Here is a 26,069-nt window from a genome sequence, read left to right as displayed (position 1 = left end):
CTCTCTTCGTCATCCGTGTCTGTGGAACAAGTCCCTCGCCCCCTCCCAACCCCCCCTTTCTTACGGCTCACGTACGTTTCTTACAGTAGAAAGGCAGGCTTGTCATCCGCAGGCGCATCGCCACCGGCAGGCTTCTTTCCGACAGGGCTGTTGTGCGCGAAGAAGAGGATCTTGATGGTGATAGACAAACCGGCCTGTAGTATGACGACGAGAATCAGGAGGGCTTTGCTGACTTGGCGGTCTGTAGCGCTTAGCACGGGATACAAGTTGCGCAGGAGGAAGGCAACAGAGAGGCCGAAGCCGACGGCGACAAAGGTCCAATTGAGGATCTCGATGGGCGACCAGCTGATAATGGCCACTGGTATCCAGATCAGATTAGAGTAGCCGTACAAAGCCCAGCATTCGAGAAGGTTGGCAGATTCGCTGCCGAAGTATCGGAGGGCGAGGAAGAGAGCCACAGGAATGAACAGGGTGAATCCATACACCAAGCCGGCGGCGCCTATAAGAAGAGTGTGGCGTGGGATTAGTCTAGGAGCTCATCGTGACGCCCGGTGATTCAAAACCTGACAAAAGAGCGTCTAGGCAGAAGACGTACCGCTCAACAGTCTAAAGTCGTAGGCAAACTGCGTGGTTCCGCGGGTCGACAACCAGTCGCTGATGGTCCCACCCAGGAACAGAATCAACACTACGGTCGTTGCGATCCAGAACGGTCCGTACAAGTCAGGGTTGCCCTCGAGGACATCGAGGAAATTTGCGCGAGGATACAGCGCCGCCCAGCAGCGTGATAGTACGGCCGATGTGTCGACGTCGAAGAACTGCGAATAGAATGATGTCGTCCATAGGAAGCGCTTCGACGATGCCGACCCTGACGAGGCCGTGGCCGGAGGAGGAAGGCCTGACGGAGCGCCTTTGCGGCCGCTGTGCGATGTTTCGTTGAAGTTGGAGTTGTGGAATTCGAGATCTTCCTGGAGGTCAGTGTGACCGAGGTCGCCCTACGTTGATACGTCAGCAGCGGATTTGGACTTGGGCCGCCGAGTGATTTGCCATGTATCGACATGGACAGGCGCGTCGTCGGCTGGCAATCATCGCAAAAAGGCCGCACCCGCCTCAATTGAAGCTTTGAGGCACCCATCACATACCTCGTCGTCCACGTCCACAACGGCGTCGTATCCTGACCCAGACATGTCCGGACTCCCCCAGGCAGGTTTTGTTTGGGAGGGGGGGCGGGCTGCTGCTGCTGTTGGCTTCCTGACCGCTGAACAAGGTGACCAAGGTGAACAATGTATCCACCGGTCGCGCAAGACCAAGCTTGGTATGGTTGCGGTGAAACAGGATGTTGCAAGACAAACGCCGTTGCTGTTGCTGTTGCTCAAGGAAGAACTGTTGTTCGCAAATCCGCCTCTCGCCGCTGCGGACACGTGCCCGTCGTTCGTCAGCTAAGCTTCCCCTACTCAAGACCGAGCTTTACCCGCCCTAACCTGCGCCGGGCGCATGAGTCTACCCTAGACACGAATACGCGCCTCACTCAGCGCGCACTTTCGTCCCGTCAAATCTTGCCGGGCTGAATCACTCGTTTCTCAAAGCCGTACGCACGCACAACACAACACGTAGGAACACCCCGATTTCATCACTCTTTAGAGCTCCATGGCGTCCGGGCAAGGCCATTTCGTTGATGCAAGAATTTTCATTCGAAGACCCCATCCAGATCGGATAGCCTGAGATGTAGATGCTACATGTAGAAACAAAGCCAGGCTCGTCACCCGTGAAGCCCCCTCTGTTCTTGCCACCCCCAGGTCGCCAAAAACCAATACGCCTCATCCCTGGGTAAAACCGTTTACTTGAGCTTCTTCTTGGGTCGGAGCTGGTTGGTGTGGCCACACTTTCGCTTGCGGCAGTTGGTAGCACGAGGGGGGAGGCGGGCCTGTGCATCAGGTCAGCCATTTGAACTGCCCGGGAGGCATCGCGTCATTCGCGGGCAAATGAAATCGGTAAGAAACGTACGTAGCACTTGCGGCAAATCATCTTGTCACAGTTGAACTTGGAGGCCAGAGCCTTCAGCGAGGGCTCAATGATACCACCACGAAGACGGAGGACCAAGTGCAGGGTGGATTCCTGTGCAGTCGGAATAAAGCAGCCAGTTAGTCAATCTTGACATTTTCCCATGTAACAATGAGTGTAAAAACAGAGTTTCGAAATTTTTTGAACATTCTATTTGTTCCCCTGTGATTATGGTTGCGCATGTGGGACGAACCTTCTGGATGTTGTAGTCGGACAGAGTTCGGCCATCCTCGAGCTGTTTACCAGCAAAGATCAATCGCTGCTGATCCGGGGGAATGCCCTCTTTGTCCTGGATCTTGGACTTGACATTGTCGATTGTGTCCGAGGACTCGACCTCAAGGGTGATGGTCTTGCCCGTCAGGGTCTTCACGAAACTGAGGGGCTTCGTCAGTACAGGACATAGGTGATGTAAATTCAAACTCGGGTCATCGAAATCTCGAGCTTACATCTGCACTGTCCAATTATGTCAGTAATTTAACAAATGCACTCATTGCTAGCACCACAGAAGCCGAAACTCACTCTTGACTGTTTTGCGACGCTGACGAAGGTGAAGATTTGCACAGCAGAGCGAGTCTGCGCAAAGTTGGTGGGGCGGAAGAGTGAGTGCAACGAAAGCCCTAGGTCAGATGCGCAGTCACGTGGATTACTCCCTCCCCCCCCAAAAAAACACCATGAAAAAGGGAAGCCATACGGAGTAGCAACTTGTGGGTCTGCTGTCTGCTTGACCTTCTAGTTAGGAATGTCTGTCCGCCGCTCCATGCGGTGAGCAATCCGGACCTATTTTTACTGTGGAGGCGCAGGGTGTCATACCTATTGCCGCAGACTGTATTCTAGTTGGTATCTGACCTTATTTATATCCGATGACTGTCGACTGTCACTGTGTCTTGTGTAGGTCGTTGTGGGTGCTATTCCTGCAAGACTCCTGTAATGATATGTCTAACAAGGCGTTCTGTTCCCACTGATATAGAGCTGTCTACTGAATGATTCATCCTTCTGATGAACGTCCCTGAGGTTTCTTCTGCCATGAGACGATCCGTTGTTCCAGCATGTAAATCGCCCGTGCCATAGTACTAGTCGACAGTCCAGCCGCGTTTCCTAGGAATATATTAGCGGTCAGAAGATATTGCCAAAAACATCGGTATACACCAACCTGCTGCTTTGTAAAATGTAGAAGAAATTTCCGACAAGTCCCCGAATGTGCGAAATGCTTCGTATGTAGCCTCTCCCCTTCTACGGTCCGTGCCATTTGGTTTGACGGCTTGTGCCAAAATACGACGGGCTCTGTGCCCAAGTGTCTCTTCTGGCGTGCTGAGCTGCGACGATGAAGGTTCGATTGCTGTTTGGGCTGGGAAAAATTGAGCAATTTCGTTATAACCTGAACTCATGTATTAGTGCTCCTCTTATCAGTCTGTGAAAATGCCGCGCCGACTCACTTCCACGACCCACTGACTCAGATAAATACGACATGTATGCGTCGAATTCCTCATCACTCATCTTCGTGACCTGGTTCGGTGTGACATGCTCAAATTTGACCTGTTCCCGCGTTTCTTTCTCTGAATTTGAGCCACCGCTCGACACATTGGCCTTCCAGCTTTCCCACTCGAATTGCGGCAGGAAGTAGCCTGCAGGGTCTATGATGGAGGGCTGGCTAGGATCAAACGGAAAACACATTTTCGCTGCTACGACCAGCAGTGAAATCAATTGAACCTCCGGGTTGTCGAGCAAGTACAGTTTCGCTTTCGATGCCGGAAAGTAAAACAGAAGATCCAAAGCTGATGCAAGTCGTCTTGCTGCTGCAATTGCTTCGACTACATTAAGGTCAATCAGTGCCGACCCTAGCCCTTGAAAGTTGTACACATACCTGGTAAACAAAGCTGTTCTGCGTACTTTACAATCACTGGGACGTAATTGAGCTCCGGAAACATCATGTTGTAATTGAGTCGGAAGGAGAGAACCGTGTCCATGACAGTTTGGTACAAGCCTTCTCCATTCAAGCCCGAACGAGAACATAGCCTCATCGCATTGGCATAAGGCGAGGGCATTCGTTCTTGCATCTCCCGTGGTAGATCCTCAAACTAGAAAGTGTAAGACGTTCAGGAAATGTAGCAGCTATACAGTGGCGCAAACTTACTGCTCGCAAGTAGGGCATGCCGCTATTTGAGACCCAAGCATATAAGTCGGCCACCCTTGTAGGTATTCTCAACAGTAAACAACCGAGATAGCATAACGCAATAGTCTCGGTCATTCGAGGTATAGGCCAATCGGTGCCACGTTCAGGATGCCAGCTTTGAGCCCTGGATCGCGGGAGCCAAAGCCCATTCTTTTCCACCTCCACTGTCGTGGGCTGCGAGTTGAACATTTCGGGTTCGGCAATCGCAGGGTCGGTTCCTAGGGTATCAGAGGCATAGCCCCTAATGCGTAAGTCCCATAAATCTCGGACAACCGTTTCTAATTCCTCTCTATGTCCTTTTATCCGGATCAGAAATGAGAGCTGTTTTCGCAAAAGTAGTTGTAATGCCTCAAGGAACAGTGACCGTCCTTCCTGGCCTGTGAGTTGACGCTTCTCCAATTCCCTCCTTTCCTTCTCCCGCCGGGCCACAGTGCCCATTTTGCCAGCATCTTCTTCATCGCCGACATCAAACTGAATAAAACCCTACCAAGGAGGCTGTGAGTCTTGATACCCACTTTTGCTATCCGTTTGATGACGGCATCAAGAGTGTCATACCTCTATTTGATGGCCTCGGGAGCAAAATCGCAATCCATCCTGCAGATACCATCGTTGACTTCCGCATTCAGGACACCTTTCTCCTCGAGGCATTCTGCGAAGCTCCCGTCGGTCCTCCATCATGGTTGACCTGTGTGACCGGTGGTTCTATGTCACCCCAATGACAAAGCTAATACTGTTGCGTGAACGCTGCATGAAGGTGGAAGTAGAAACCAGGCCTGGCTTGAGGACAAGATGAGGAATTTCAGGAAAAGGATGCTGATGAGCGGCAAGTAGGAGACGGGTTGTGTTGCAATACGCCTGGTGCCGTGACTGTTAGGTAGGTAGTTATGTAGTTATCCGTCATGCGAGTCTGAACCCGTGTGCACCGAGGTCAGGCTGCTGAACTCGCTCGCCTTGAAAATCATCACACCGAAAAACGGGCGTGGCCACGCCATACTAAGTTATTTTGTGTGTATGCCTGCCATGCCACCACATGTCCAGGAATATGCGACAAAAATTGAAAGTGGGCTCCCACAAATCCAACGTGCGCCCCCCACTTGCATGCAATTCACGAAGTTTCGAAGCGTTCAATTATCACTTTGAAAGCGTTCCAAAATTAGATGAAATGTGACGACTTTACCAAACTTTCCAATAAGCCGTGGACCCAAGCGAAATAGTAATAACAATGATGATAATGTAATGCTGGCTTGCTGGCTTGCTGGCTTTCACTGTCTGTTCATGATAAATAACTTCAATATACGGTCGTTATATCTCATCTTTTCTTTTCTGTTTTGGGATGACTTGCCCAGCTACAACTTCATGCAGTGTTACTAACATGGTGAGAAGTCGTTGTGAAACAAAGGAAACATGATTCAGAGCTGTCGCCTGAACTGTGCGTAAGTTGACCAGAGCTGCAGCCAGCTAATACAATCCCCATCATATGGCATCTCCCATACCCGTCGACCTCGGCTTTCTTGTCCCATCTACATCTGCAGTGCATAGCATCATAACAAGTTGTAGTTTACTCAGATACCATGCGGACGACATTGTTCCAGCAAAGGTTGTGAACATTGGCACCGTGCGTGGAGTAGGCGTCAAATTCGTTTGATGCTTAGGGGCCCTTGACAACCTCTTTGAAATCAATGCAAGCCTCCTCACCCATGGCGGTAAGGACGTTGGCGTCTAGTGGAGACTGTTAACAGAAATTTTCACATGCGGAGACACGCCTGTTTTTCAACAGCAATAAATTGATCAGTCCGCTTTGAATTAGGGAGAATAGCTTACAGATTTCCTTCTGTTGATTGGGATCTTCCGCAGACATGAACGTATCGAGCTTCTTAACAAGTTCTGGATCGTCAGGCATCTTGAGATGGTTGACCTCGTTGCCATTCTCATCCATGCAGTAGAGGTAACGATCGTCGGAAACGTCCATCTAATAACCATGTTAGTACATTGGCAGGGATTTGAGGCCTTGGACCAATGGCCGCAAAACGCGGGGACAAAAGTCGCAAGTAAGTTTGACTCACCACTAGAAGCTCTTTTCGGTGGACGATGGGTACATCCATGTTGTGGGTGGATGGAGAGAGAATCTCATACTTCTTGCCAGTGAAGACATCGATGCCGACCAGGTGGACCTTGGCGTGACCGTGCTTGCCGGTCTTGGAGGTAGACATGTCCACAATCTTGCAAGGACGTGCTTTGATCACGACGAAACCGCCCTTGCGTAGAGCAGAGCACTGAAGGGGGACGGTCTTAGACGCACCGGCGTCGACGGGTTCGAATTCAATGTCGTTCTGTGGCGGGAATTTTGTCAGCTAAGAAGGCCAAACGACGTGGCAGATATGAAGCTAGAAAATAGCGCCAGGATATTGGCGCGTACATCTGCATCAATTGAACACGCTCAGGAATCATGGTGGGGTTGGTGAGAGCAATCGCGACGACATTTTCAGCTTGTGGGTTTCGATTGTCGTGGTGCCATGCGCACGAAGCACGAGTAGCCCGAAGCTCGCAGCGCAGCGCTCAGCAGCATCCGCGAGGAAGGGAGAGAATGAAGGGGAAGACACCGAGCGCGGCCACGAGGGGGATTGATGCGGGGTGAATTTTTCCCGCTGCCCAAACAGGTCGGCACAAGAAATAACAACAAGCAGTAACATCAGTAATTCCCCGGGGACAGGAACAACTTGCCTCGTCAGCCATGATGATGAATGCGCAAGAAGCGATGCTATTCAAAGGCAGTAGGGAAAGGAGGCGGAAGCGATGGCCTTTTCTTTTTCTGGGCACTGAAAGCAGCGGTGGTGCTGGACAGTGGGCGGAGGAGAGAAAAAAAGAAGAGTGCAAAAGTGGGAGGAGAGGAATCAGCCTCGATGTAGAGGTGGAGGGGACAAATGGTGTTCCGTCTCAGGATTTTTCCCTTTCTTCGCAGATGTGATTGGGCCCTGAGGCGGGTCAAGGCCACTACTTGTATTTATTATTACCACCAACTTCCGCTCCGCCGTAGACAGTAGCGTCACTACCACTGTCAGAGGAGACCCGGTTGCCCAGGTCAACTGGCCAAGCTGCCGGAAGCAGTCTTCGCTTTCCAGTCAGCTGCCCAAGCCCAGGGCGACCTTGGATCGAGGCCCAGATCGCTTGCTATTGACAAGTCCCTTCATTTATATTTCACAGCGCGCGCCGAGTACGTACATGTATAATTGCACGTCCGGACAATCGGGCCATGCGCTGCTGTCGTGCAGACCTGGCCACACGGGCACCGGCAAGAGCTTGAGCACGGTGTACTCACTCGCTGGTGTCCTGACACGACTCTGTTGCTCAGCCGGGCTTACTCTTGTGGCTTGTGTTGCTGTTCGAACCAATGAGGACCTCATAACCACTGCACCGCCTTGGGCTATACTCCACTATCCCGACCATTGAATATTGACAGACTAACAACTGACTTTGATGGTGACACTTAAATACAGCCGCTCAAGTACCATGATCACGGCGATATAGATTCGATACGACGAACCTGAGAGGCCTGGTTCTCTTTCCTTCAACATGTGGCTTGATAGACTGGCTGGAGGTCCCTCGAGTGCCTCGAGTCAGTCCACGCCGCAACCTGCGAACAGGTCATACTCGCCTCTCCCACGCAGAACGTCGAGCTCCCTCAGCCCATATTTGACGTCTCAGCGGGCTGACCATTCTCCGCGCAGCTCGTCATTGTCCCTCGTGTCTAATGATTCGTCTACATCGCTTCTCCCTGCATCGAGACGCCCGAACGGTTCCTCGTTGCGGCATTCATCGACTATCCCAGACCTAGCAGACCCGCTGGAGACCCTAGAGAGACTTCTGAAGGAGCCCAGCCATGTTGAAAACGATGCCGAGACGCAGAAGGCCAAGACAAGCTCCATTGTAGAGGCTGATCTTGATCTCGATTTTGATTTTGGTGGACTTGGACTGAAGGAGTTAGCATCTGCACACACTCTTGAAAATGGAATGACAGGATCGTGGCAGCCGCAAACTATGGACGGGTGTATGACGCCGACTCCTTTCCTCATTTTTGTCAATACTAACATTGGACGTCAAGACCATCAAGAACGTGCCAAATTCGAAGATCTTCATAGATCCATTACGGCTTGTGACGACGTCCTCAACTCGGTCCAAGTCAATCTGGCCGATTTTCGGAATGACCTCGCCGCCGTATCCGCCGACATTGAGTCTTTACAAGAACGATCGACTGCATTGAATCGGCGGTTGGAGAACCGTCGGGAGGTTGAAAAGGCCCTCGGTCCGCTGGTGGAAGAGCTTAGCCTGCCGCCCGAGGTAATTTCAAAGATATCAACTGGCCACATCGATGAATCGTGGGCCAAGATGCTCTCAGAGTTGGACCGGAGAACAACGTCGCACAAGGCCAAGACATCTTCTGCGTCGCAACTCAGCAAAGCGTCTGAAGAACTAGGCCCTTTGTTAGAGAGGCTCACATCAAAGGTATCTTGGACTATTCTACGAAACGGCGATTGTGATTTAATGACGGTTATTGACAGTTGATTCAGGCAATCGAGCGTATTAGAGACTTTCTTGTAGCGCAAATAAAGGCACTTCGATCACCACACATCAACGCACAAATCATCCAGCAGCAAAACTTTCTCCGCTTCAGGGACCTATTTACCTTCCTTCACAAGCATCATGTAACTCTGGCCGACCAGGTTTCCCAGGCCTACATGAACACCATGCGATGGTATTACCATAATCAATTCAGCAGATACGAGCGAGCTCTAGCCAAGATCAAGACCCACACTCTTGACAAGACAGACACTTTGGGTCATGAAGATACTACGAGAATGACGACCGTGCTTTCCAGTGCCCGATCAGCAGGGCCGCTGCACGATGCTTTCAATCTTGGACGGCGTATAGATCTACTGAAAACAACCAATCAAGCGGCCATGTCCTCGTATCTGGCCGAAGAGGACCAGGCTACGCACTATCTCGAAGTGCAGTTTCGAAACTATAACTTAGCGTTAATCGATAACGCGACAGCAGAGTACTCTTTTCTAGCCACTTTTTTTTCACCAGCGTTTTCTCATCCTCAAATTTCGAAAATCTTCGATTACATATTTGAACCTACGCTCGAGGTTGGCCGGGCCTTGTCAAGGACCTTGGTAGCTGACACTTTTGACGCTTTGGGCATTTTCCTTTGTATTCGCCTAAACCAGCGCTTTGCCTTTGAGCTTCAGCGTCGTAAAGTACCTGTTGTTGACGGTTATATCAACGGTACGAACATGCTTCTTTGGCCGCGATTGCAGGTTGTCATGGATCGACACTGCGAATCTGTTCGCCAATTAACCAACAGTTTACCCAGCAAGCCGACTCGGTCAGCGTCGGATGTAGCGAAGATGACTGCCGCGCCTCATGTTGTCACCCAGCGCTTCGGTCAACTCTTGCATGGTTTTCTCGAACTAAGTTCTGAGGCCGGAGATGACGAGCCAGTCTTTGCTAGCCTGCGACGATTGCGCACCGAAATCGAGGCTTTCTTAGCCAAGCAGAGTCTGTCCTACGGCAGTGACAGGCGTAAGAGTAACAGGTTTCTTTATAACAACTATTCACTCATCATGACTATCATCAGCGATGCATCGGGGAAGCTGGCTACAGAACAGCAGGCGCACTTTGAGAAGCTCAAACTGGCGTATGAAGTCGATGTATAGCGCTGTATGAAGGTAGAATCACGATACGCAAAATGGAATATCGTAATATTCACGCATGATTGCAGTCCAAGTAAGCAGGCGAGGCTTCCATACCCTCTTCATCAGGGGCTTATACACCCCATTGTCCTAGTTTCGGAAATTTGCCAAAAGCGGTGATTCGGGAATAGGATTCGGGTAATCGGGCTCGGTGGCCTAGGGGAAGACTAGCAGGTTTACCCCCAAGCCTTTATTTAAGAGCATCAGTATAGGGATCATGTTGAAACCCGCAGTTATATCCCAGTCTCCATGGGGTAGGCACATAGTGCAAATGTGTAAGATATCTTCATGCAAACCAGAAATAATACACGACCAGAAGATATTTTCTTCCCGAACAAATTACAAAATCGCCTGACAATCATCCTCAATTTCCCTGGCTGCCCTTGCATCAAACGATGTTGCCTAAACTTGAGCTTTACTCAACGTGTTGAAAAGAGACACGACGTAGTGAATTGCCGATGGATTTCTCCGGAGATAGAAGGCAAAGGCGGCGACAGCCGTGGTCATTGCAATGGCTTTGATGGACCGGCGGCATCTCCAGACTGCCGCCGAAATTCTATCCCGTGACTCAACCCATCGAACTTCCTTGGCCTGATCCTCGAAGAAGACTCGGCCATCCTCGAGGGATTGTTTTGCACATGTCTCGAGGTGTCGAGCAGTCTTTAGCGTGCTTGATTTCGATATCTGCCGCCATGAAGGTAAAGACTCGGGCGGAAACTGATCGAACAGGCTGACGGCGTTTGTTATCAGAGCATCCAAGTCCATGTTGGGCGGGACTTTTGCAAGCATCACCTGCAACATGTCTGGCTCCTCGACATCCAAGATCTCTGTCCTTCGGGCCATGATAATCTGGGCAAAAACATATATGGGGAAAACCGCCTCCCTAGCTAAAAAGACGTCGAATAGCCGTGCAATGTCGCTGTAGGCCTCGATGTTGTGAGCGTACATGGTCAACGTGCCTGCCAGTGCATAAAATGGTTCTATCGTGGCAATGTGCTTGCGCAGCTCGCTATCAGCCTTAGCCAGCAAGTCGGGAATCAGGCGCAATTGAGCTGTGGTTGGTCCCAAGCTAGGAAGCATAAAGTCTCGGATGCGGAGGATCGAAAGCCTCGCAACTACATGCGGCCGCCACCCAGGCTGTAATACTAACAGAAATACTTGGCAGATGTCATGAAATCCCTGGAAGTAGCAGAGATACGGGTGACGACGTAGTACCTCAACGATAAGGGCCAAGAGCTCGGACTTGCATTTTTCGAGTTGTGCTTCTGACTTGTCTGCAGAGAAAGGAGACAAGAGTTAGATCGAGGACCATGGGATGGAAAAGGGCTGGCAGGAATGCAGTTCGTCATCTAGAATGAACAAGATGAAGACAGCAGAAACATACCATTTGGGTAGTATATGAAGGACCTGTTGACATCAAGTTGCACTTGATCTTCATCACGATGGGGTGTCAGTTGTGCCCAATCTGTCACGGCTTCTTGATCATTTAGAAGATCCGGCGGGAGCCCAAGTAATATAGGCCCTGAGATCAAAAAAGCCAACAGCATTTCGTTAGCATTTGGTCACAGCTTCTACTGTGAGGCCCATGGCACCAAGACCTACAGGCTGATCTTCGTAGCTCATCGTTGAGGAGCCCGCCTGTGGACTCTGCAAGGGACCTGAGTCTTGCGATGTCCTTCCACTTGCACGCATCACGGACAGCCTCGGCCTTGTCTTCCAAAGCTTTCCGAGCAGTCGGTGACTGGGAGCCACGACGGACGGCCGAGCTGCCACGTCGGCAATCAGAGCGAGCCAATCCCTCGGGGGACTCCGGGTTCGAATGCATGCTCGGGATGGTCTATGTATGTCGCTGATAGCGACGCTGCTGCATCCCAGACTCGGGCAGAACCTATGGGCAAGTCGTCGCGTGCTCTCCACAGTGCACAATGGACATTTGCAGCCAGATATCAGTCAACGCTGGGGCTCGAAGAATGCTGTGGCGAGTTGGTGGTTCTTGAAGATGAAATACTCTGTCCGGCATGATATATCTGAAGCACAAAGTGGCCTCAGCCAGAGGTTGAGAATCTCAAATGTCGACGGGGTCCATCCATGTCTGGTCAACGGGTACGGAGTACCTGGCTTCACTTCCCTCGGGTGGCCGGCGGCCCAGGAGCCCGGCGCGTGGCGCCAACGACCAATAGGGCCGGGGGCAGTTCACTGATGATTGACGTTGGCCGTGTCGTCTTGGAACGCGCATTCAACCAGTTGACGATTAGGACTACGAAGCCATCGAAAGGAGTCCGGAAAAAGGGGGGGGGGGGGGGGGGGGGCAGCCCTCAACACGTCATGCTGCCAGCGTCAGATATTGAATGTTGAATGTCTGGTCGTGCAGAACTGCTGGTGACAGGACCCAGGGTAACAAGGACCTCTGTACTCAAGTACGGAGTACTGAGCCTTGATACTTTAAGTACCTACTTCTTAAGTACTTCTCAACCGTGGTGGGCATCTCGTGCATGTCGGTCAGTCATTAGCGCCGCTGCAGTAGACCAGTTCCTCACCAACCACTAAGTACCGACCACTTGCAGTTGACCACAACAACTGCTTGCCAAGCAGAAGTACAGAGGAAGTGCCCGGCGCCTTCCGTCCTCCCCCCCCAAAGGAAACAAAACAAACCCGAAGTGAAAAAAAAAAAAATACACAAGATAACAAGAAACAGAAAGAAAAAGAGAGAGAATAAGAGAAAACACCCTCCAGAAATTTCTGGCAGACGTCACTTGGTCCTTTTTCATTATAACGATTTCTCAATACTCAGGAGCTCGTGAGCACCTGCACTTGACAGGATCTGCATCCTCGCCTGCCGCTCTCCCGCCTCTTCCGCCCCGCGTCACCTCTCCCTCCAAACTTTTCCTTCTTCGCCACGGGTTTCGGTTGTCCGTTTTCTCATTTGCCCCTCTGGAAGCTGGAGTGCTTCTCATTTCGAGGAAAAAAAAAAAAGGCCCCGGGTTGCCCTGGACCTCTTTATTCATCGCTGCTTTCACGTTCAAGCTGAGCTTGATTGAGCCTTTCCTACAGGTGATTCGGTTGATGGCCGCACTTGTGCCCCAAAACCTGACCCGGGTCTTTTTTTCCGCCGTGAAAACGACACCGTCTTATTCGAAGGAAAAAAAGTGCGGGCTGGAACGCGAATAAGCCACATGAATGGCTTGATAAGTATCATAGTGCTGAGGCATAAAATGCTCGCTCGGCTCGCTGACGCTTTCCACGTTTGATACGTTTCTCCATGTCCCTTCATCCGACAAAGGCTACTCTTTCAAATTCTATACAAGCCGAGCGAGCGAACTTCTCTCCTCGGATCTGTACGTTGACTCGACACTCATACCTGGCGAGTGTCGTGACTGGAACGGCATGGCATTTCAAACGAGTATTCGCCGAGACGGCGAATGGGTGACCGAGACTGTCAACTTCCAGGCTGCTCTGAAAGCCTATGCGACTCCCAAATCCGCTTCCCGGCCTCATCCGGAGCCACCGAGCTGTGGCATACTGTCCAGGACCATAGTAGACAGTCCTATGATTCACCAGATTCTCCCCGTCCGTTTGAGATCCGAGGCTCACAACGACATCGCCTTTGTTGGAGTAAGTCACACCAAATTCCCGCTTCCGCCCTCCGTTGCATCCCCGTATGCCGCTGCTTTTTCTGCTACCCAGACGTCAAATGTCTCCGTACGGCAAGGCCGTATCAGCCGAGAATGCTTTTCTCGGATTGGTGGACCGAGCTGCGATCTGACTACACCCACGAGTTGTACAAGTTCCGGGGTGTGTTTGTAGTGCCCTCTGCGGCTGATTTTCCTTTCGAGACGACTCTGTCCCATGGCCTGTCTGCAATCCGTAGTTAAATGCTATATTCGCATCGACGTCTCTAACAGCTTTGGCAGGACCACTTTGTGCAAATAAGCGAGCTCAGGAGAGATGGACAGGTTCACGAGGTTGTACGAAAAAGCGATTTTGGCTCTAGGATTCGAAGAGCTGCCGTGCTAGGAGACTCCCCGCAGCATGGCTTGGACGACGATGACCTTGCCGACATGGTGAAAAGCGAGGATAAAGAAATGCTCGTGCGAGGCTCCTTCGCTACTGAACCTCACTCCCGCCACCGATTGCCGCCGCAGCTACTGGTGCTGGTACTAGAATCCGGTGATACCATGTACATGTTTCTGCGCGAAAGACAAGACTCAACTTTGGAATTCGTGATTCATAAGCGAGAAAGCCCCAGGAATCTCTCCTATTTCGGCTATCACTTATCTGTTGATCCATCATCACGGTACATGGCCGCAGCCTCTCCAGACGGCGTCCTGGTCATTTATGAACTTGAATCAATGGTCGCACTCAGCGAGAAATATCGTCTACAAGGTTTCGTCGACCCCATCAAATCGATTCGGATTCGAGTTATACAGGGTGTAGTTCATAAGTTGGAGTTTCTGTATCCCCGTCCAGAGGACGATTATCATATTATTCTTCTTCTCATTGTAACAAGGAAAGAGAGACGCTCTGCTGAACCGGTTTCAAGAATGCTCACCTATGAATGGGAGGTAGGGGACAATCTCAAAGAAGTCTTTGCCGAGGAAAAGACTGGCAACAGGCTGCCAAAGGAACATCGAATGCCATCTCTTCTAATACCCCTTCGGTTCAACACTGCCTTTTTCACAGTTTCTCAGCCAGATATCGGCATAGTGAAGAACTGTCTTTCTGGCTCCCCGGTTTTTGAGGTGCTTGATACGGATACCCCCGAGCGAACCCCTCTTCATCACGGTATAGGCAATCCACTTTGGACCGCCTGGTCTAGGCCATTCCGCAGAAAGAAGTATTTCGAAAAGACCGACATTATTTATCTGGCCCGTGAGGATGGAGCCATCATTCACGTCGAGATCGACGCTCCGGAGCTGGTCCCCTCTGTTACAACTGTGGGCTGTCTCAACACCAACATTAACACGGCTTTCACTATTGCGTACGACATTTTCTCCGATGTTCTCATAATCGGTGGTGATTCTGGCCCAGGTGGCATCTGGAAGGTACACAAGTAATAGCAGAGAGGTTACCACTCCACTGCTCTCCAATCCCCTGGCTTTCTTGTCTCCTCAAAGATGACCGGTGCGCTGATGATTGTGATGTATAGCTTGCGCCTCGTACTGACCTTGAACAAGTCAGTGTTCTACCTAACTGGTCACCAGTCGTAGACATGGCTACCTCTAGCGGCCGTCCACTCAAGGCTTCAAGCACCTCGGAGCATCGGAATGCGAATTCAAGAAGCCCTGAAAGGAAGAACCTACCTTCAAGGCCGGACAGCCTGTTCAGTGCGTCGGGTCGCGGCATTCGCGGCAATTTAACTCAATGGAGATGGGGTATCCAAGGCAGGATTGGCCTCGACATTGAGACGGGCGAGCCTATCAGGCGTTCCTGGGGGCTCACGATGAATGGACCGGAAGGTAACGGATTATACGGCTTGCTTGCCTTGCCCAACTCCTCCACATTGCTTCATTTCTCCGCTGATTTCAATCAGGTAGATGCAGTAGGAGCGGACAGTACTGCATTTGACTTGACATCTCGCACGTTGCATGCTTACCAGGCTCAGTCAGGTCTCATTGTTCAAATTACTGAGTCCTCCATCGCCCTGATATTAGACTCCCAAGCATCACTTCATGCTCTACCAAGTATACTCGGGATCACTGGTATTCGTGCAGAGAATGCCTTCGGCGCAGACGACTTGCTTGTTCTCTCCACTCACAACGATGGGAATTTTCAGTTGCACATTTTGCAGGTTGAAGGGATGAACATCCGAGCCGTCAATTCTTGGGGCATTGCCGGTGAAGCCACATGCGTGTCCCTTTTCAAAATAGCAGGCAATTACTGTGTGATTAGTGGCTCTGTTATTGACAGCACCTCATGGGTTTCCGCCTACGCGCTAGACGGCACAGCTGTTATCGCCGAAGCCGTTGACAGAAGAACAGGTAGGCAATACAAACTTCTGATCTTCCAAAATATTTGGTGTGCCCGCTAATTCAATCTTGGTGCCTCAGCGGATGCGTCCGCCCGGGAAATTCCGAATGAAGCATACCTATTTGAGCCCCTGACCAGCATTTGTATCGTACGGGAAACAACCGACTCTGCAGATTTTGTTGCTGGCACACGATGTGGACACGTCTTGAATTTTAGAATTTTGGATCAAACTTCTAAACGCGTGACCTGGAATAGCGAAGCCATGGGCGTGGCTCCAGTCGATGTATTCCCAACACGTGGCGAATTCGGCGGCGATGTCGCCGCCATGGCTTGCTGCGACAACAATCTCACCATGATGTCAAACTTTTCACCGTCGGCTCTCAAGTTTCAGAACAAGAATTTCATTTGGCTGACAGACTCAAATGATGCCTCGATGCCCTCACCAGCCGTCCATTCCGTGTTTGGCCTTGGTGTTAGCTTATCGGGCCACAGTGGTCACATGTCACTCATGATACTCGCAGGCTCGAGGCTTTTGTTTGCAGAAGTATGGCCACATTTCTCTCTGATACCTAGGAGCTTGCCTCTGAATGGAACCCCTACACGTGTCATATTCTCGCAGGCTTGGAATTGTTTAGTGGCTGCAATACTTCAAGATGGTAAATCTACCTTGGCATTCATTGACCCTGACAGTGGCATGCACATTGCATCTGCTTGTGACAAGGATAGGAACCCTTTGCAGTTCATTTGGGGCCTCGGCCACTCAGACGACAGAATTTATGGTCTGGGTGAGTGGCTATATGTGAAAGACGGCAAGACTTTCGCTTTCCTTTTGGTAACGACAAAAGAAGGCAGGCTCCTCATCGTGTCAGTGAACAAATTGGAATCTCGCCCCGGTCGTGGTGGTGCCGGACGATTGCAATATTGGACTCGTTGGAAGAAAATGTTAGCTAAGCCTATATACTCTATCGTCGGCGACAACGACGGCATCATTTATTGCGTCGACAGGACTATTCACTGGGACGTCCTTGATCTGACGGAGAAGAAACTGCGGCCCGTGAAGGAGTATGAAGTTGATTCTCCCGTAACATCTCTTCGAGTGTTCAACGGAAAGATTTTTGCGCTGACTACCATGCACTCTCTTGAAGTAATTGATCATAGGGCGGGAGAGGACAATACGATGTCTCTGATACATACGGATGCCATTTCGAGAATCACTATTCATATGACGGACATTGGAACTGATGGAGGGGCTTCGGACGTTGTTGGCCGGTGGCCAATTACCCTACTCTCTGATCACAGAGGAGGGCTTGCAGGCGTATGGATTCCATGGGGCCAACGAGATAAAGAGTTCCAGACAATTTTTGAAGCCACACTGCCCACTTCTATCCGACGGTTTACTCACGCCAGGAGCCGGCCGCTGTGGGTAGGGTCGGAGACGCGGAATCGATATGGCGTTGTGGCCAGCAGCGAAGAAGGATCTGAGGTCTTTGGGGTTTCTCTCGACGGCTCACTGCGACATTTCACATTGGTCAATTTGGAACTGTGGCGAATCCTGAGCTTGATGCAAACCTTGGCACTGCGACGTCGGTTGTTCAATGTCATGGGTGGATCTCCCTCGGATTCTGACAGCATGGTGTCCGACGACGACAATGACATTGAGCCACACGTACATCCAAAGTTAATGCACATTGACGGCGATCTCTTGTCTCGCTGTCTGGAAAACCGACTTCTCGAGAAGATTATTGGGACAGCTGATGGACTGGATCTGTTCTGTGAGTATCTTGACGCCCTAGATGGTGGCCGCTGGACAGACAGGTTCAGGGACGGCATTGGGAGCTCGGAAGGGGAGAGAGAAGCAGCGTACTTTAATCTGGGGTATGATATTCTGGGTTATATCTTGGCCCCGGTTTTATAGGACTTCAGTTTGTTTTTATAGTGTGGTATTGACATAAATTTGCGTAATCCTGCTTGGCTTTGCACGTCTTTGCGCACAGAGATAGTCGAGGCGTTGGTTCGGTGAAATTTCTGGTTGACTTGGATTGAGGGGAAATCTAGGGTGGAAGGATGCGATTAGATTGGTATGGTGAGGTGATTATACAGATGCAGTACCGCGTAAAGTTTGTATGAAAACATGGTCATTCGAGAGCAAACAACCGATTAACCGTCTGCTTCATACCAGTACAGTCTCTTTTGAGGAACTCGGAATTCTTTATGAGCGAGCCGGGATAGAAGGTGATTCGCGTTTCACCGCCGGGTGACTGATTGCTGGGTTCTTATAAGTACCCTGTACTCAAGTGTCAATGGCGGGCTGTTGAGGAGTTTGAACGTTGAAAAGGTCTCTCGCATTGGTGTCTTGATAAACCATGACCTCCGTACTCTCCTACTTACCTAAGTACCTAAGTACTTAAGTAGGTACCTAGTGACTACCTGGTAGCTTTGGTGCCCCGCCCAGTGCTGGTTTGCGATGCTGCTGACGCCTGATGCGCCACACTGGACATGTTCGGCACGCAAATCCACCAGTTCCTTCTGTCAGTCAGTATTCAACACAAGTTGACCCCTCCCCCCCCCTCCGCCGTACAGAGTACTAGAGTTCCAAAAAGTCACCCGCTTGTCAAAGGGAAAGCTGGCGTCACCAAATTTTTTTAGGGCCTTCTCGCACCGACCCAACCACGCCTTTGGCCCTTGTCTTATCATAAGGATTCTACTGTCATTTATTATTATTATTGTTATTTTCCGCACTTGACTTTGGTGTCTTACAGCGTTCTTCAACTGTACGAACTTTTCGAGATGCCGCCAAAGAAGAAGGGCAACAAGAAAGCCCAGGACGACTGGGAAGCTGATCTGGGCGAAACCATTCCATCCGCGAACGCTGCCGAGCCAAACGACACTGCTGCCGACGCAAATGCTGATGCTGATGCCAGCGGTGATGATGTCTCCGGCGGAGGTGGGTTGATGGCCATGCTACGAAAGAACAAGGAGAAGCGAAAGAAGAAGGGCCTAGCAGACGACGACCTCGTTCATGCCGAAGAACCCGTCGGTGCCGACCCGGCGGAGCTCAACAACAAGGCGCCACAAGAGGCCACCTTGGAGGATGAGTTTGCTTTGCCTGAAAAGAAGGGTAAAGGTGCCAAGGCAAAGCCAGCGATGAAGAAGGGTGATGACGATGACGATATCGACAGCGGCAGCGGCAGGATCCTCACCAAAGCCGAAAAGGAAAAGTTGAAAAAGGAGCGCGAGAAGCAGCGTAAGAAGGAACAAGTATGTCTCTTCTCCCACGTCAAGCATTGTGTCTAGCACACCATCCTGTCATGCCTCGTCTACTTAGTTTCCGAAGCGAGCACCCTGTGTCACGGCGATTCTGCGGCTTGCTAACACCTATTTAATTTCTCTTTGATTGTAGGCTGCTAAGAAGAAGACTACTGCTCCCGAGAAGGCTGCAGAGCCGACCAAACCGGCAGCAGCTCCGGCTAAAGATGCCGCCGCCGCCCCAGCTACCCCGGCACCGGCCACTGTTGGGGAAACGGGAGGCAAAAAGAAGAAGATCCCTGCTCATCTTGCCTTGCTGCAGAAGCAGCAGGAAGAATTGAGAAAGAGGAGAGAGGATGACGAGCGTTTGCACGCCGAGGCTAAAGCTCGTGCTGAGGAGGAAGAAAGGCTTGCCGAGGAAGAGATCAAGCGAAGAGAAGAAGCAAAGGCCCTCAAGAAACAAAAAGAAAAGGAGAGGATTGAGCAGCTGAAGAAGGAGGGCAAGTTCCTCACAAAGGCTCAGAAAGAAGAAAAGGCTCGAAATGAGCGAAAACTCCAGCAAATGCTAGCCGCAGGCATCAAGGTTGGGCCCCAAGACGCAACTGATGAGCCAAAAAAGAAGGTAGTCTATGACAGCAAGAAGAAGAAGCCCAGAAACGACAAGGTAACTACTGTCCTGTCTTGTGCCAGCATCCCCCGGTCACATATCGTAGAATCTGTGCTCATTCCACTTTAGATCGACGAAGAAGCAACTCTTGCGGAAGCTGCGGAGAGGGCCCGGCTGCAAGCTGAGAAAGCGCTCAAGGAAGCAGAGGAAAAGGCTGCTCGTAAGAAGGCTGAGGCAGAGGCCAAGGCTGCCGCAGAGAAGGCTGCCGCAGAAAGCGATATTGAAGATGACTGGGAAGCTGCTGCTGCTGCCTCAGAGGACGATGTTAAGGATAACTGGGATGCAGACTCTGAGGAAGAAAAACATGCCGCTCCTGCCAAGGCAAATGGCAAAGATGACGAAGCAGTCGACGATGAGGACGATGAAGATCAGTCCGAATCTGAAGATGAAGAAATTTCAGCGGCTCGACAAGCGGATATGCAGCGCAAGAAGGAAGCTGCTGAGAGAAGGGAAAAGGCCCATCAAGCTGCCCTGGCAGCCCGATCCAAGGACAACCTGCGGTCTCCCATTTGCTGTATTTTGGGACATGTCGACACCGGAAAAACCAAATTGCTCGACAAAATACGACAAACCAATGTCCAGGAAGGCGAGGCTGGTGGAATTACCCAGCAGATTGGTGCTACCTACTTCCCGGTTGATGCCATTAAGCAGAAGACTGCCGTAGTCAACCCAAACAACGAGTTCGAGTTCAAGGTACCCGGTCTGCTGGTCATCGACACGCCTGGCCACGAATCTTTCTCCAACTTGCGGTCCCGTGGTTCATCTCTTTGCAATATTGCCATCCTAGTGGTGGACATTATGCACGGGCTGGAGCCTCAGACCCTGGAGTCCATGCGCCTCCTCCGAGACCGCAAGACCCCTTTCATTGTCGCCCTCAACAAGATCGACAGACTTTACGGGTGGAAAAAGGTTGATAACAACGGTTTCCGCGAAAGTCTGGCTTTGCAAAACAAGGCGGTTTACAGTGAATTCAGGAAGCGATTGGACGAGACTAAGCTGGCGTTTGCTGAGCAAGGCTTCAACTCTGAGCTCTTCTACGAGAACAAGTCCATGTCCAAATTTGTGTCTTTGGTACCCACTTCTGCTCACACCGGTGAGGGTATTCCTGATATGCTAAAATTGATCGTGCAGCTCACTCAAGAGCGCATGGTTGGCTCACTCATGTATCTTTCTGAGGTTCAGGCCACTGTTCTTGAAGTCAAGGCTATCGAGGGCTTTGGCATGACCATTGATGTGATCTTATCTAACGGCATTCTTCGGGAGGGCGACCGAATAGTATTGTGCGGCACAGAAGGTGCTATCAAAACAAATATTAGAGCCTTGCTGACACCAGCACCCCTCCGCGAACTGCGCTTGAAGTCACAGTACGTGCACAATAAGGAAGTTAAGGCTGCCTTGGGCGTCAAGATCAGTGCTCCTGGGCTTGAAGGCGCCATTGCTGGCTCTCGACTCATGGTTGTCGGCCCTGACGATGACGAAGAAGATATCGAGGACGAAGTCGTCGCAGACTTGGCAAGCCTGCTCAGCAGAGTTGAAAAGTCTGGCCGAGGAGTTAGCGTTCAGGCATCTACCCTTGGTTCCCTGGAAGCCTTGCTGGACTTTTTGAAGGACTGCAAGATTCCTGTTGCAAACGTTGGAATCGGGCCCGTTTATAAACGAGACGTTATGCAGTGCGGCATTATGCTGGAAAAGGCCCCAGACTATGCTGTTATGCTTTGCTTTGATGTCAAGGTGGACAAGGAAGCACAATCGTATGCCGAAGAACAAGGCATCAAGATCTTCACTGCCGATATCATTTACCACTTGTTTGACTCGTTTACAAAGCACATGGACCAAATGCTGGAGAAGAAGAAGGAAGACTCCAAAATGTTGGCGGTTTTCCCATGTGTCCTCAAGCCCGTTGCTGTGTTCAACAAGACCAGCCCCATCGTCATAGGTGTTGATGTTGTTGAAGGCCAGCTCAAGATAAATACTCCAATAGCTGCTGTCAAGACTCACCCAGTCACGGGTGCCAAGGAGGTCATCAATCTTGGTAGAGTGTGAGTTAAACTGAATTCCTTAATGCTCCTTTCCCCTTGCCTCTTCCCCCCCTTGCCCTTGTTTTTTTCAATAAAATAATACAAGGCGGGAGGAGGAGGGAGCGCCAGGCAATATGTGTTTCTTTCGAATTCTGACATCAGTCCGTTAAAAATAGAACCTCAATCGAGCGAGAGCACAAGCAAATTCCGGTTTGCAAAAAAGGTCAGCCATCCGTTGCGCTGAAGGTCGAAATGGGGGGTCATCAACCCACTTATGGCCGCCAGCTTGAGGAAGGCGACACTCTGTACAGTCTGATCTCTCGAGCTAGTATTGACTGCCTGAAGGAGTTCTACCGCAAAGATGTGACCACCGATGAGTGGCAACTGATCATTAAGTTGAAGCCACTCTTCGACATCAACTAATTAAGCGGACGGCTAGCCTCCTTCTAGCTAGGCAAGATCAAGGGAAGCACAGCGACAGAATTTCAAAGGCGACTGAAATTCACCGACTTCACATCGACGTGGTGTACTAGGTGTACAAACATACCCCCGAGGTATCGCTAGTGATGATGGAAGACGTAAATTGTCATGATGTGCGGCAATTACTCAAGAGGTTACAAGTTATTTCTTGATTCTGACAACTGTTGGAAGACGCTGCGGACAGTAGGAGCAATCAGATATGGGCGACACTAAGTCGGTTATAGGACTGCCCGATAGCAAGGTTCCCGCTCAGACGACCTTGCCCTCCCAAAGACTAGATAGGACAGACATCTGATGCGATGGTTGAAGCTTGTAATTGCAGAAGCTGAGGATGACATACTACGTACGACTCATTGTTAGACAGATCTTGTTCAAATACGACTATAAAAGCAGATATTGAATTCTTGTATTGTATCCCAAGATTGTATCTCGTAGTTCGCTAGAGATGAGCGTTATGTGACAACTAGATACATATCGTATGGGTGGCGTCGGGTGCGTGGGTATAAGCTTCGACTGACGCACGTCTCAATGAAGGAATCAGTATCGATCGTGTAGGCATTCATTATCCAGCTTCTCCTTTCAGAATGGCGTACTGTCAAGGTCTAGAAAATAGGACTAAAAGAGGGAAAAAAAGAAGAAAATCGAAACTTCCTAGCCTTTGAGAAATCTTCTATACTACTCTTGTGATTGATCATCTTTCTGCGGCATAATCACCACGAAAACTTCCTTCCTGTATTGATACTTCATTTTCGATGCGTGGGTAACCATTCGTTTCTGCATCATATCTACTCATTTCCCATCTATTCATGCAGATTCTCTTCGGATACGTCTATTTATTTAGACTCGTCAGGTTCTTCCGACTGGGGCTGCGGGTCGTCGGCATCCTTCATCTCCTGGTCGTTCGAGCCTTGCTGAGCGGACTTTTCCGCCTCAGCAGCCTTGCGATCCTCTTCCTCAGCGGCTCTTTTGGCAGCCTTCTCGGCCTCGATACGTTCCTGGGCAGCACGCCTCTCGGCCTCGATTTTCTCAAAATGGCGCTGAACGATGGGCCCAGCAAGAGCTCTCAGTTCGTCAAGCTTGGCAATATAGACGCCCTTGGAGGCATCGTCGCCCTCGTCATAGAGCCATTCCTAGAGCAATCAGTCTCTTGACTACCTTTTTGTTCTTGGGTGATGAGCTTACCTCGGCAACTTCCAACTTGGCCTTGATGCTCGTCTTCTCTTCGTCACTGGCAAACTCGGCGTACTGTTCGTCGAGTTTGGCACGAAGGTCGTAGATGAAAGTTTCCAGCTCATTCTTTTTCTCTTCCGTATCAGCAACGAGCTTGTCCTCCATGACCATGGAAGACTCCCTTTCACTCAAGGCGGCTTTCTGTGCGGGATCTAGAGAAGAAGTCCCACTGGAGATTGGCAAGTCGCCCTTTCGGACCTGCTTCTTAACCTTTCGAGTCTTTTTAGGGGCATCCTCCTTTTTGTCGGTATCCATAGCCTACAGAGGTATGTCAGACTTTGAGCCACAGTAGGAAACGTTTCGCCAACAGGACAGCAGGTACTTACATCTGGATCCTTCTTCTCACTGTCCTCCTTTTCATCTTCTTTGATTTCCTCCTCAATTTCCTGGTCTTCGACATAGTAACCATTCTCGACATTGAGGACGCCGTGAATGTTGATACGAGCCTTAAGCTTGCAAATCATGAACTCGTCCTGACCCTCGGCCTTGACACCCTTGACAGAGAACCGTCCTATCCAAGGGTTCTGCTTGCCGGGCAGATCTTCGGGCTTGGCATACCGAGCTTCGAGATCGAATGGTTGCTTGCGGTAAAAGGTCAATATCTTGGTCGACGGAAGGACATTACCCTTGTTGAAGACCGTCAGGCTGGTATCCTCATCAGGAATGTCGGCAGCTTTCTCCCAGGCGAACTCGATGGGGTAGCTGATGATGTCTTGGACTGAGAAGTCACGGACCCGAAACACCGGGGACAGGATAGCGCAGCTAAAAGCGCAGCCGCGGGCAACAGCTTCATCAGCATTCATCGTATAAGAGAGGGGCTTCCCGAAGAAGGTCTGGATACGCTCCTTGAGAGCAGGGACACGAGAGCCACCGCCGACAATCTCAACAACATCGATATCATCCTTGGTGACTTTAGCCTGCACCAGAGCCTGCTCCAGAGGTGCCTGGACGCGATTCAGAAGTGGTTCAATCATAGCTTCGAATTCCTGACGAGTGATCATGGCAGCAACATCAATGTCGTTCATCAGAGACTCAATATTGACGGGGGCCTGTTGATTGGCGGACAAAATCTTCTTTGTCTTCTCAGCGGCGGCAATGGTGCGGGCCATGGCACGTCCGTGAGTGTGAATGTCGATCTTGTATTTTCCCTTGAACTCCTTCGCAAGATGATCAACGAGAGCCTTGTCAAAGTCTCGACCTCCAAAGTTATGATCCCAAGCTGTACCCTTGACGGCAAGCTCCCCTTTCTTGAATTCGACAACGGAGCAGGTGAAGTTGGAGTGGCCGACATCGACGAAGCACACCCGGCGGGGCTTCTCCTCTGGGGCTGGAAGGTCGAGTTTGGTGATGCCCCAACCGAGAGCAGCTGCAGCGTTATCATTGATGAGGCGGAGAAGTTTCAGGCCCGCAACCTCAGCGGCATCAAGCAGGGCTCGGCGCTGAACATCCGAGAACCATGGGGGAACGCTCATGCAGAGATCGGAAACGGGCGACTTCAGCTCGGCAGCCGCGATTTGTTTCATTTTACTCAAGTAGGTGGCGACGAGCTGAATAGCTGTGAATCTCTCCGTCTTCCCGAGGTAGGACACCTCAACACCAACCTGCCCATTGATATCAACAAGCGGTGCAGTGATGAACTGCTGCTCAATTTTGACATCGGGGTCGTTGAAGGATCGGCCAACGAGGCGTTTCAAGCAGCTCACTGTATTCTTGAGATTGGTGATCTCTTGGGTCTTGGCAGCCTCCCCAATAAATCGCGTCTTGGGGCCGAAACCAACCATGGAGCTAATGACAGCGAGCATTCGTTAGCTTTACATACGGGGAGAAGGACAAAAAAAAAGAGGAAAGCATGTTGACAACACGTTGTAAAGACGAATGACCGCTTGTGAGTGGAGTTGCAGTTGGGGGGACGGCAATTGTGCAGCGTGAACTTACGGAGTAGCTCTGTTGGAAGCTTCGTTGGTGATCTAAGACGAGGATGTCTGTTAGCACAATTTGTTGTTGCGGACGTGTGAGCTGGAATAGAGGGGCGCAATGGGCAGAGAATTGTGCAAGGAGGGAAAAAAGGACCGTCAACATACCACGTCGACGCCACGATTTCTGGCGACAGCGACCACCGTTTGAAGCGTTCCGAAATCGACACCTGTTGAAGTCAAGGTCAGTACATTGCTCTAGAGGCCGGGCAACCAGGCGCTGGAGGCCAAAAGCGGCATCGAGTTATTGCAAGTAGGGCATAAGATGCCAGTCAGGCCAAGGACGAGCATTATGCTAGCCCAAGCACCAGCGTGACTACGTACCCACGACGCTCATTGTGCCCGTAGTTTGTAGGTTTGGCGCTCTACAACGTGGTTTTCAAGGTCGTTCTGTTTCAATCTCTTATCGTAGCCACAGAGGGGACGGCTGGACACGGGGCGTTGCTAATGATGTGCAAGGCACGACGAGTACGGCGGAACGTGGAAGGAGGAAAGGCGATGGAAACGAGA

The 26,069-nt window shown here is 50.8% G+C and overlaps 8 protein-coding genes across 8 annotated transcripts; 3 read left to right on the top strand and 5 right to left on the bottom strand.

Annotated features, from left to right (window-relative positions):
* Positions 1 to 80: 80 nt before the first annotated feature.
* Positions 81 to 1,184, bottom strand: MAM_04271 (Yip1 domain family; the record flags this gene model as incomplete). Its single annotated transcript, XM_040823069.1, has 3 exons — positions 81 to 499; positions 596 to 992; positions 1,140 to 1,184. The coding sequence occupies 3 exons, from the start codon at positions 1,182 to 1,184 to the stop codon at positions 81 to 83; spliced, it is 861 nt and encodes a 286-aa protein (XP_040678948.1).
* A 650-nt stretch (positions 1,185 to 1,834) lies between these two features.
* Positions 1,835 to 4,666, bottom strand: MAM_04270 (Ubiquitin subgroup; the record flags this gene model as incomplete). The annotated part of the gene is made up of 8 exons (XM_040823068.1): positions 1,835 to 1,921; positions 2,002 to 2,112; positions 2,252 to 2,440; positions 2,578 to 2,675; positions 3,209 to 3,433; positions 3,492 to 3,866; positions 3,920 to 4,133; positions 4,190 to 4,666. 8 exons carry the CDS (start codon positions 4,664 to 4,666, stop codon positions 1,835 to 1,837), a joined length of 1,776 nt encoding a protein of 591 aa, XP_040678947.1.
* Positions 4,667 to 5,876: 1,210 nt separating this feature from the next.
* MAM_04269 (eukaryotic translation initiation factor 5A) lies at positions 5,877 to 6,676 on the bottom strand (the record flags this gene model as incomplete). The annotated part of the gene is made up of 4 exons (XM_040823067.1): positions 5,877 to 5,947; positions 6,050 to 6,197; positions 6,292 to 6,558; positions 6,662 to 6,676. 4 exons carry the CDS (start codon positions 6,674 to 6,676, stop codon positions 5,877 to 5,879), a joined length of 501 nt encoding a protein of 166 aa, XP_040678946.1.
* Positions 6,677 to 7,798: 1,122 nt separating this feature from the next.
* On the top strand, positions 7,799 to 9,942 carry MAM_04268 (Vps52 / Sac2 family protein; the record flags this gene model as incomplete). Its single annotated transcript, XM_040823066.1, has 3 exons — positions 7,799 to 8,273; positions 8,328 to 8,728; positions 8,794 to 9,942. 3 exons carry the CDS (start codon positions 7,799 to 7,801, stop codon positions 9,940 to 9,942), a joined length of 2,025 nt encoding a protein of 674 aa, XP_040678945.1.
* Positions 9,943 to 10,380: 438 nt separating this feature from the next.
* MAM_04267 (Rab-GAP/TBC domain protein) lies at positions 10,381 to 11,803 on the bottom strand (the record flags this gene model as incomplete). The annotated part of the gene is made up of 3 exons (XM_040823065.1): positions 10,381 to 11,252; positions 11,363 to 11,500; positions 11,581 to 11,803. The coding sequence occupies 3 exons, from the start codon at positions 11,801 to 11,803 to the stop codon at positions 10,381 to 10,383; spliced, it is 1,233 nt and encodes a 410-aa protein (XP_040678944.1).
* Positions 11,804 to 13,362: 1,559 nt separating this feature from the next.
* On the top strand, positions 13,363 to 17,860 carry MAM_04266 (thermotolerance protein; the record flags this gene model as incomplete). The annotated part of the gene is made up of 4 exons (XM_040823064.1): positions 13,363 to 13,590; positions 13,881 to 15,020; positions 15,125 to 15,956; positions 16,026 to 17,860. The coding sequence occupies 4 exons, from the start codon at positions 13,363 to 13,365 to the stop codon at positions 17,858 to 17,860; spliced, it is 4,035 nt and encodes a 1,344-aa protein (XP_040678943.1).
* An 872-nt stretch (positions 17,861 to 18,732) lies between these two features.
* MAM_04265 (eukaryotic translation initiation factor 5B) lies at positions 18,733 to 22,299 on the top strand (the record flags this gene model as incomplete). Its single annotated transcript, XM_040823063.1, has 4 exons — positions 18,733 to 19,203; positions 19,346 to 19,855; positions 19,928 to 21,897; positions 22,053 to 22,299. 4 exons carry the CDS (start codon positions 18,733 to 18,735, stop codon positions 22,297 to 22,299), a joined length of 3,198 nt encoding a protein of 1,065 aa, XP_040678942.1.
* An 890-nt stretch (positions 22,300 to 23,189) lies between these two features.
* On the bottom strand, positions 23,190 to 25,896 carry MAM_04264 (Heat shock protein Hsp88; the record flags this gene model as incomplete). The annotated part of the gene is made up of 6 exons (XM_040823062.1): positions 23,190 to 23,486; positions 23,539 to 23,844; positions 23,913 to 25,371; positions 25,522 to 25,553; positions 25,668 to 25,729; positions 25,884 to 25,896. 6 exons carry the CDS (start codon positions 25,894 to 25,896, stop codon positions 23,190 to 23,192), a joined length of 2,169 nt encoding a protein of 722 aa, XP_040678941.1.
* Between the last annotated feature and the right edge of the window lie 173 nt (positions 25,897 to 26,069).

This window comes from Metarhizium album (assembly GCF_000804445.1).
Source record: "Metarhizium album ARSEF 1941 chromosome Unknown scaffold_9, whole genome shotgun sequence".
NCBI lineage: Eukaryota > Fungi > Ascomycota > Sordariomycetes > Hypocreales > Clavicipitaceae > Metarhizium > Metarhizium album.
The sequence above is the reverse complement of the archived record's forward strand: the minus strand, read 5'-3'. Positions and strand labels throughout refer to the sequence as shown.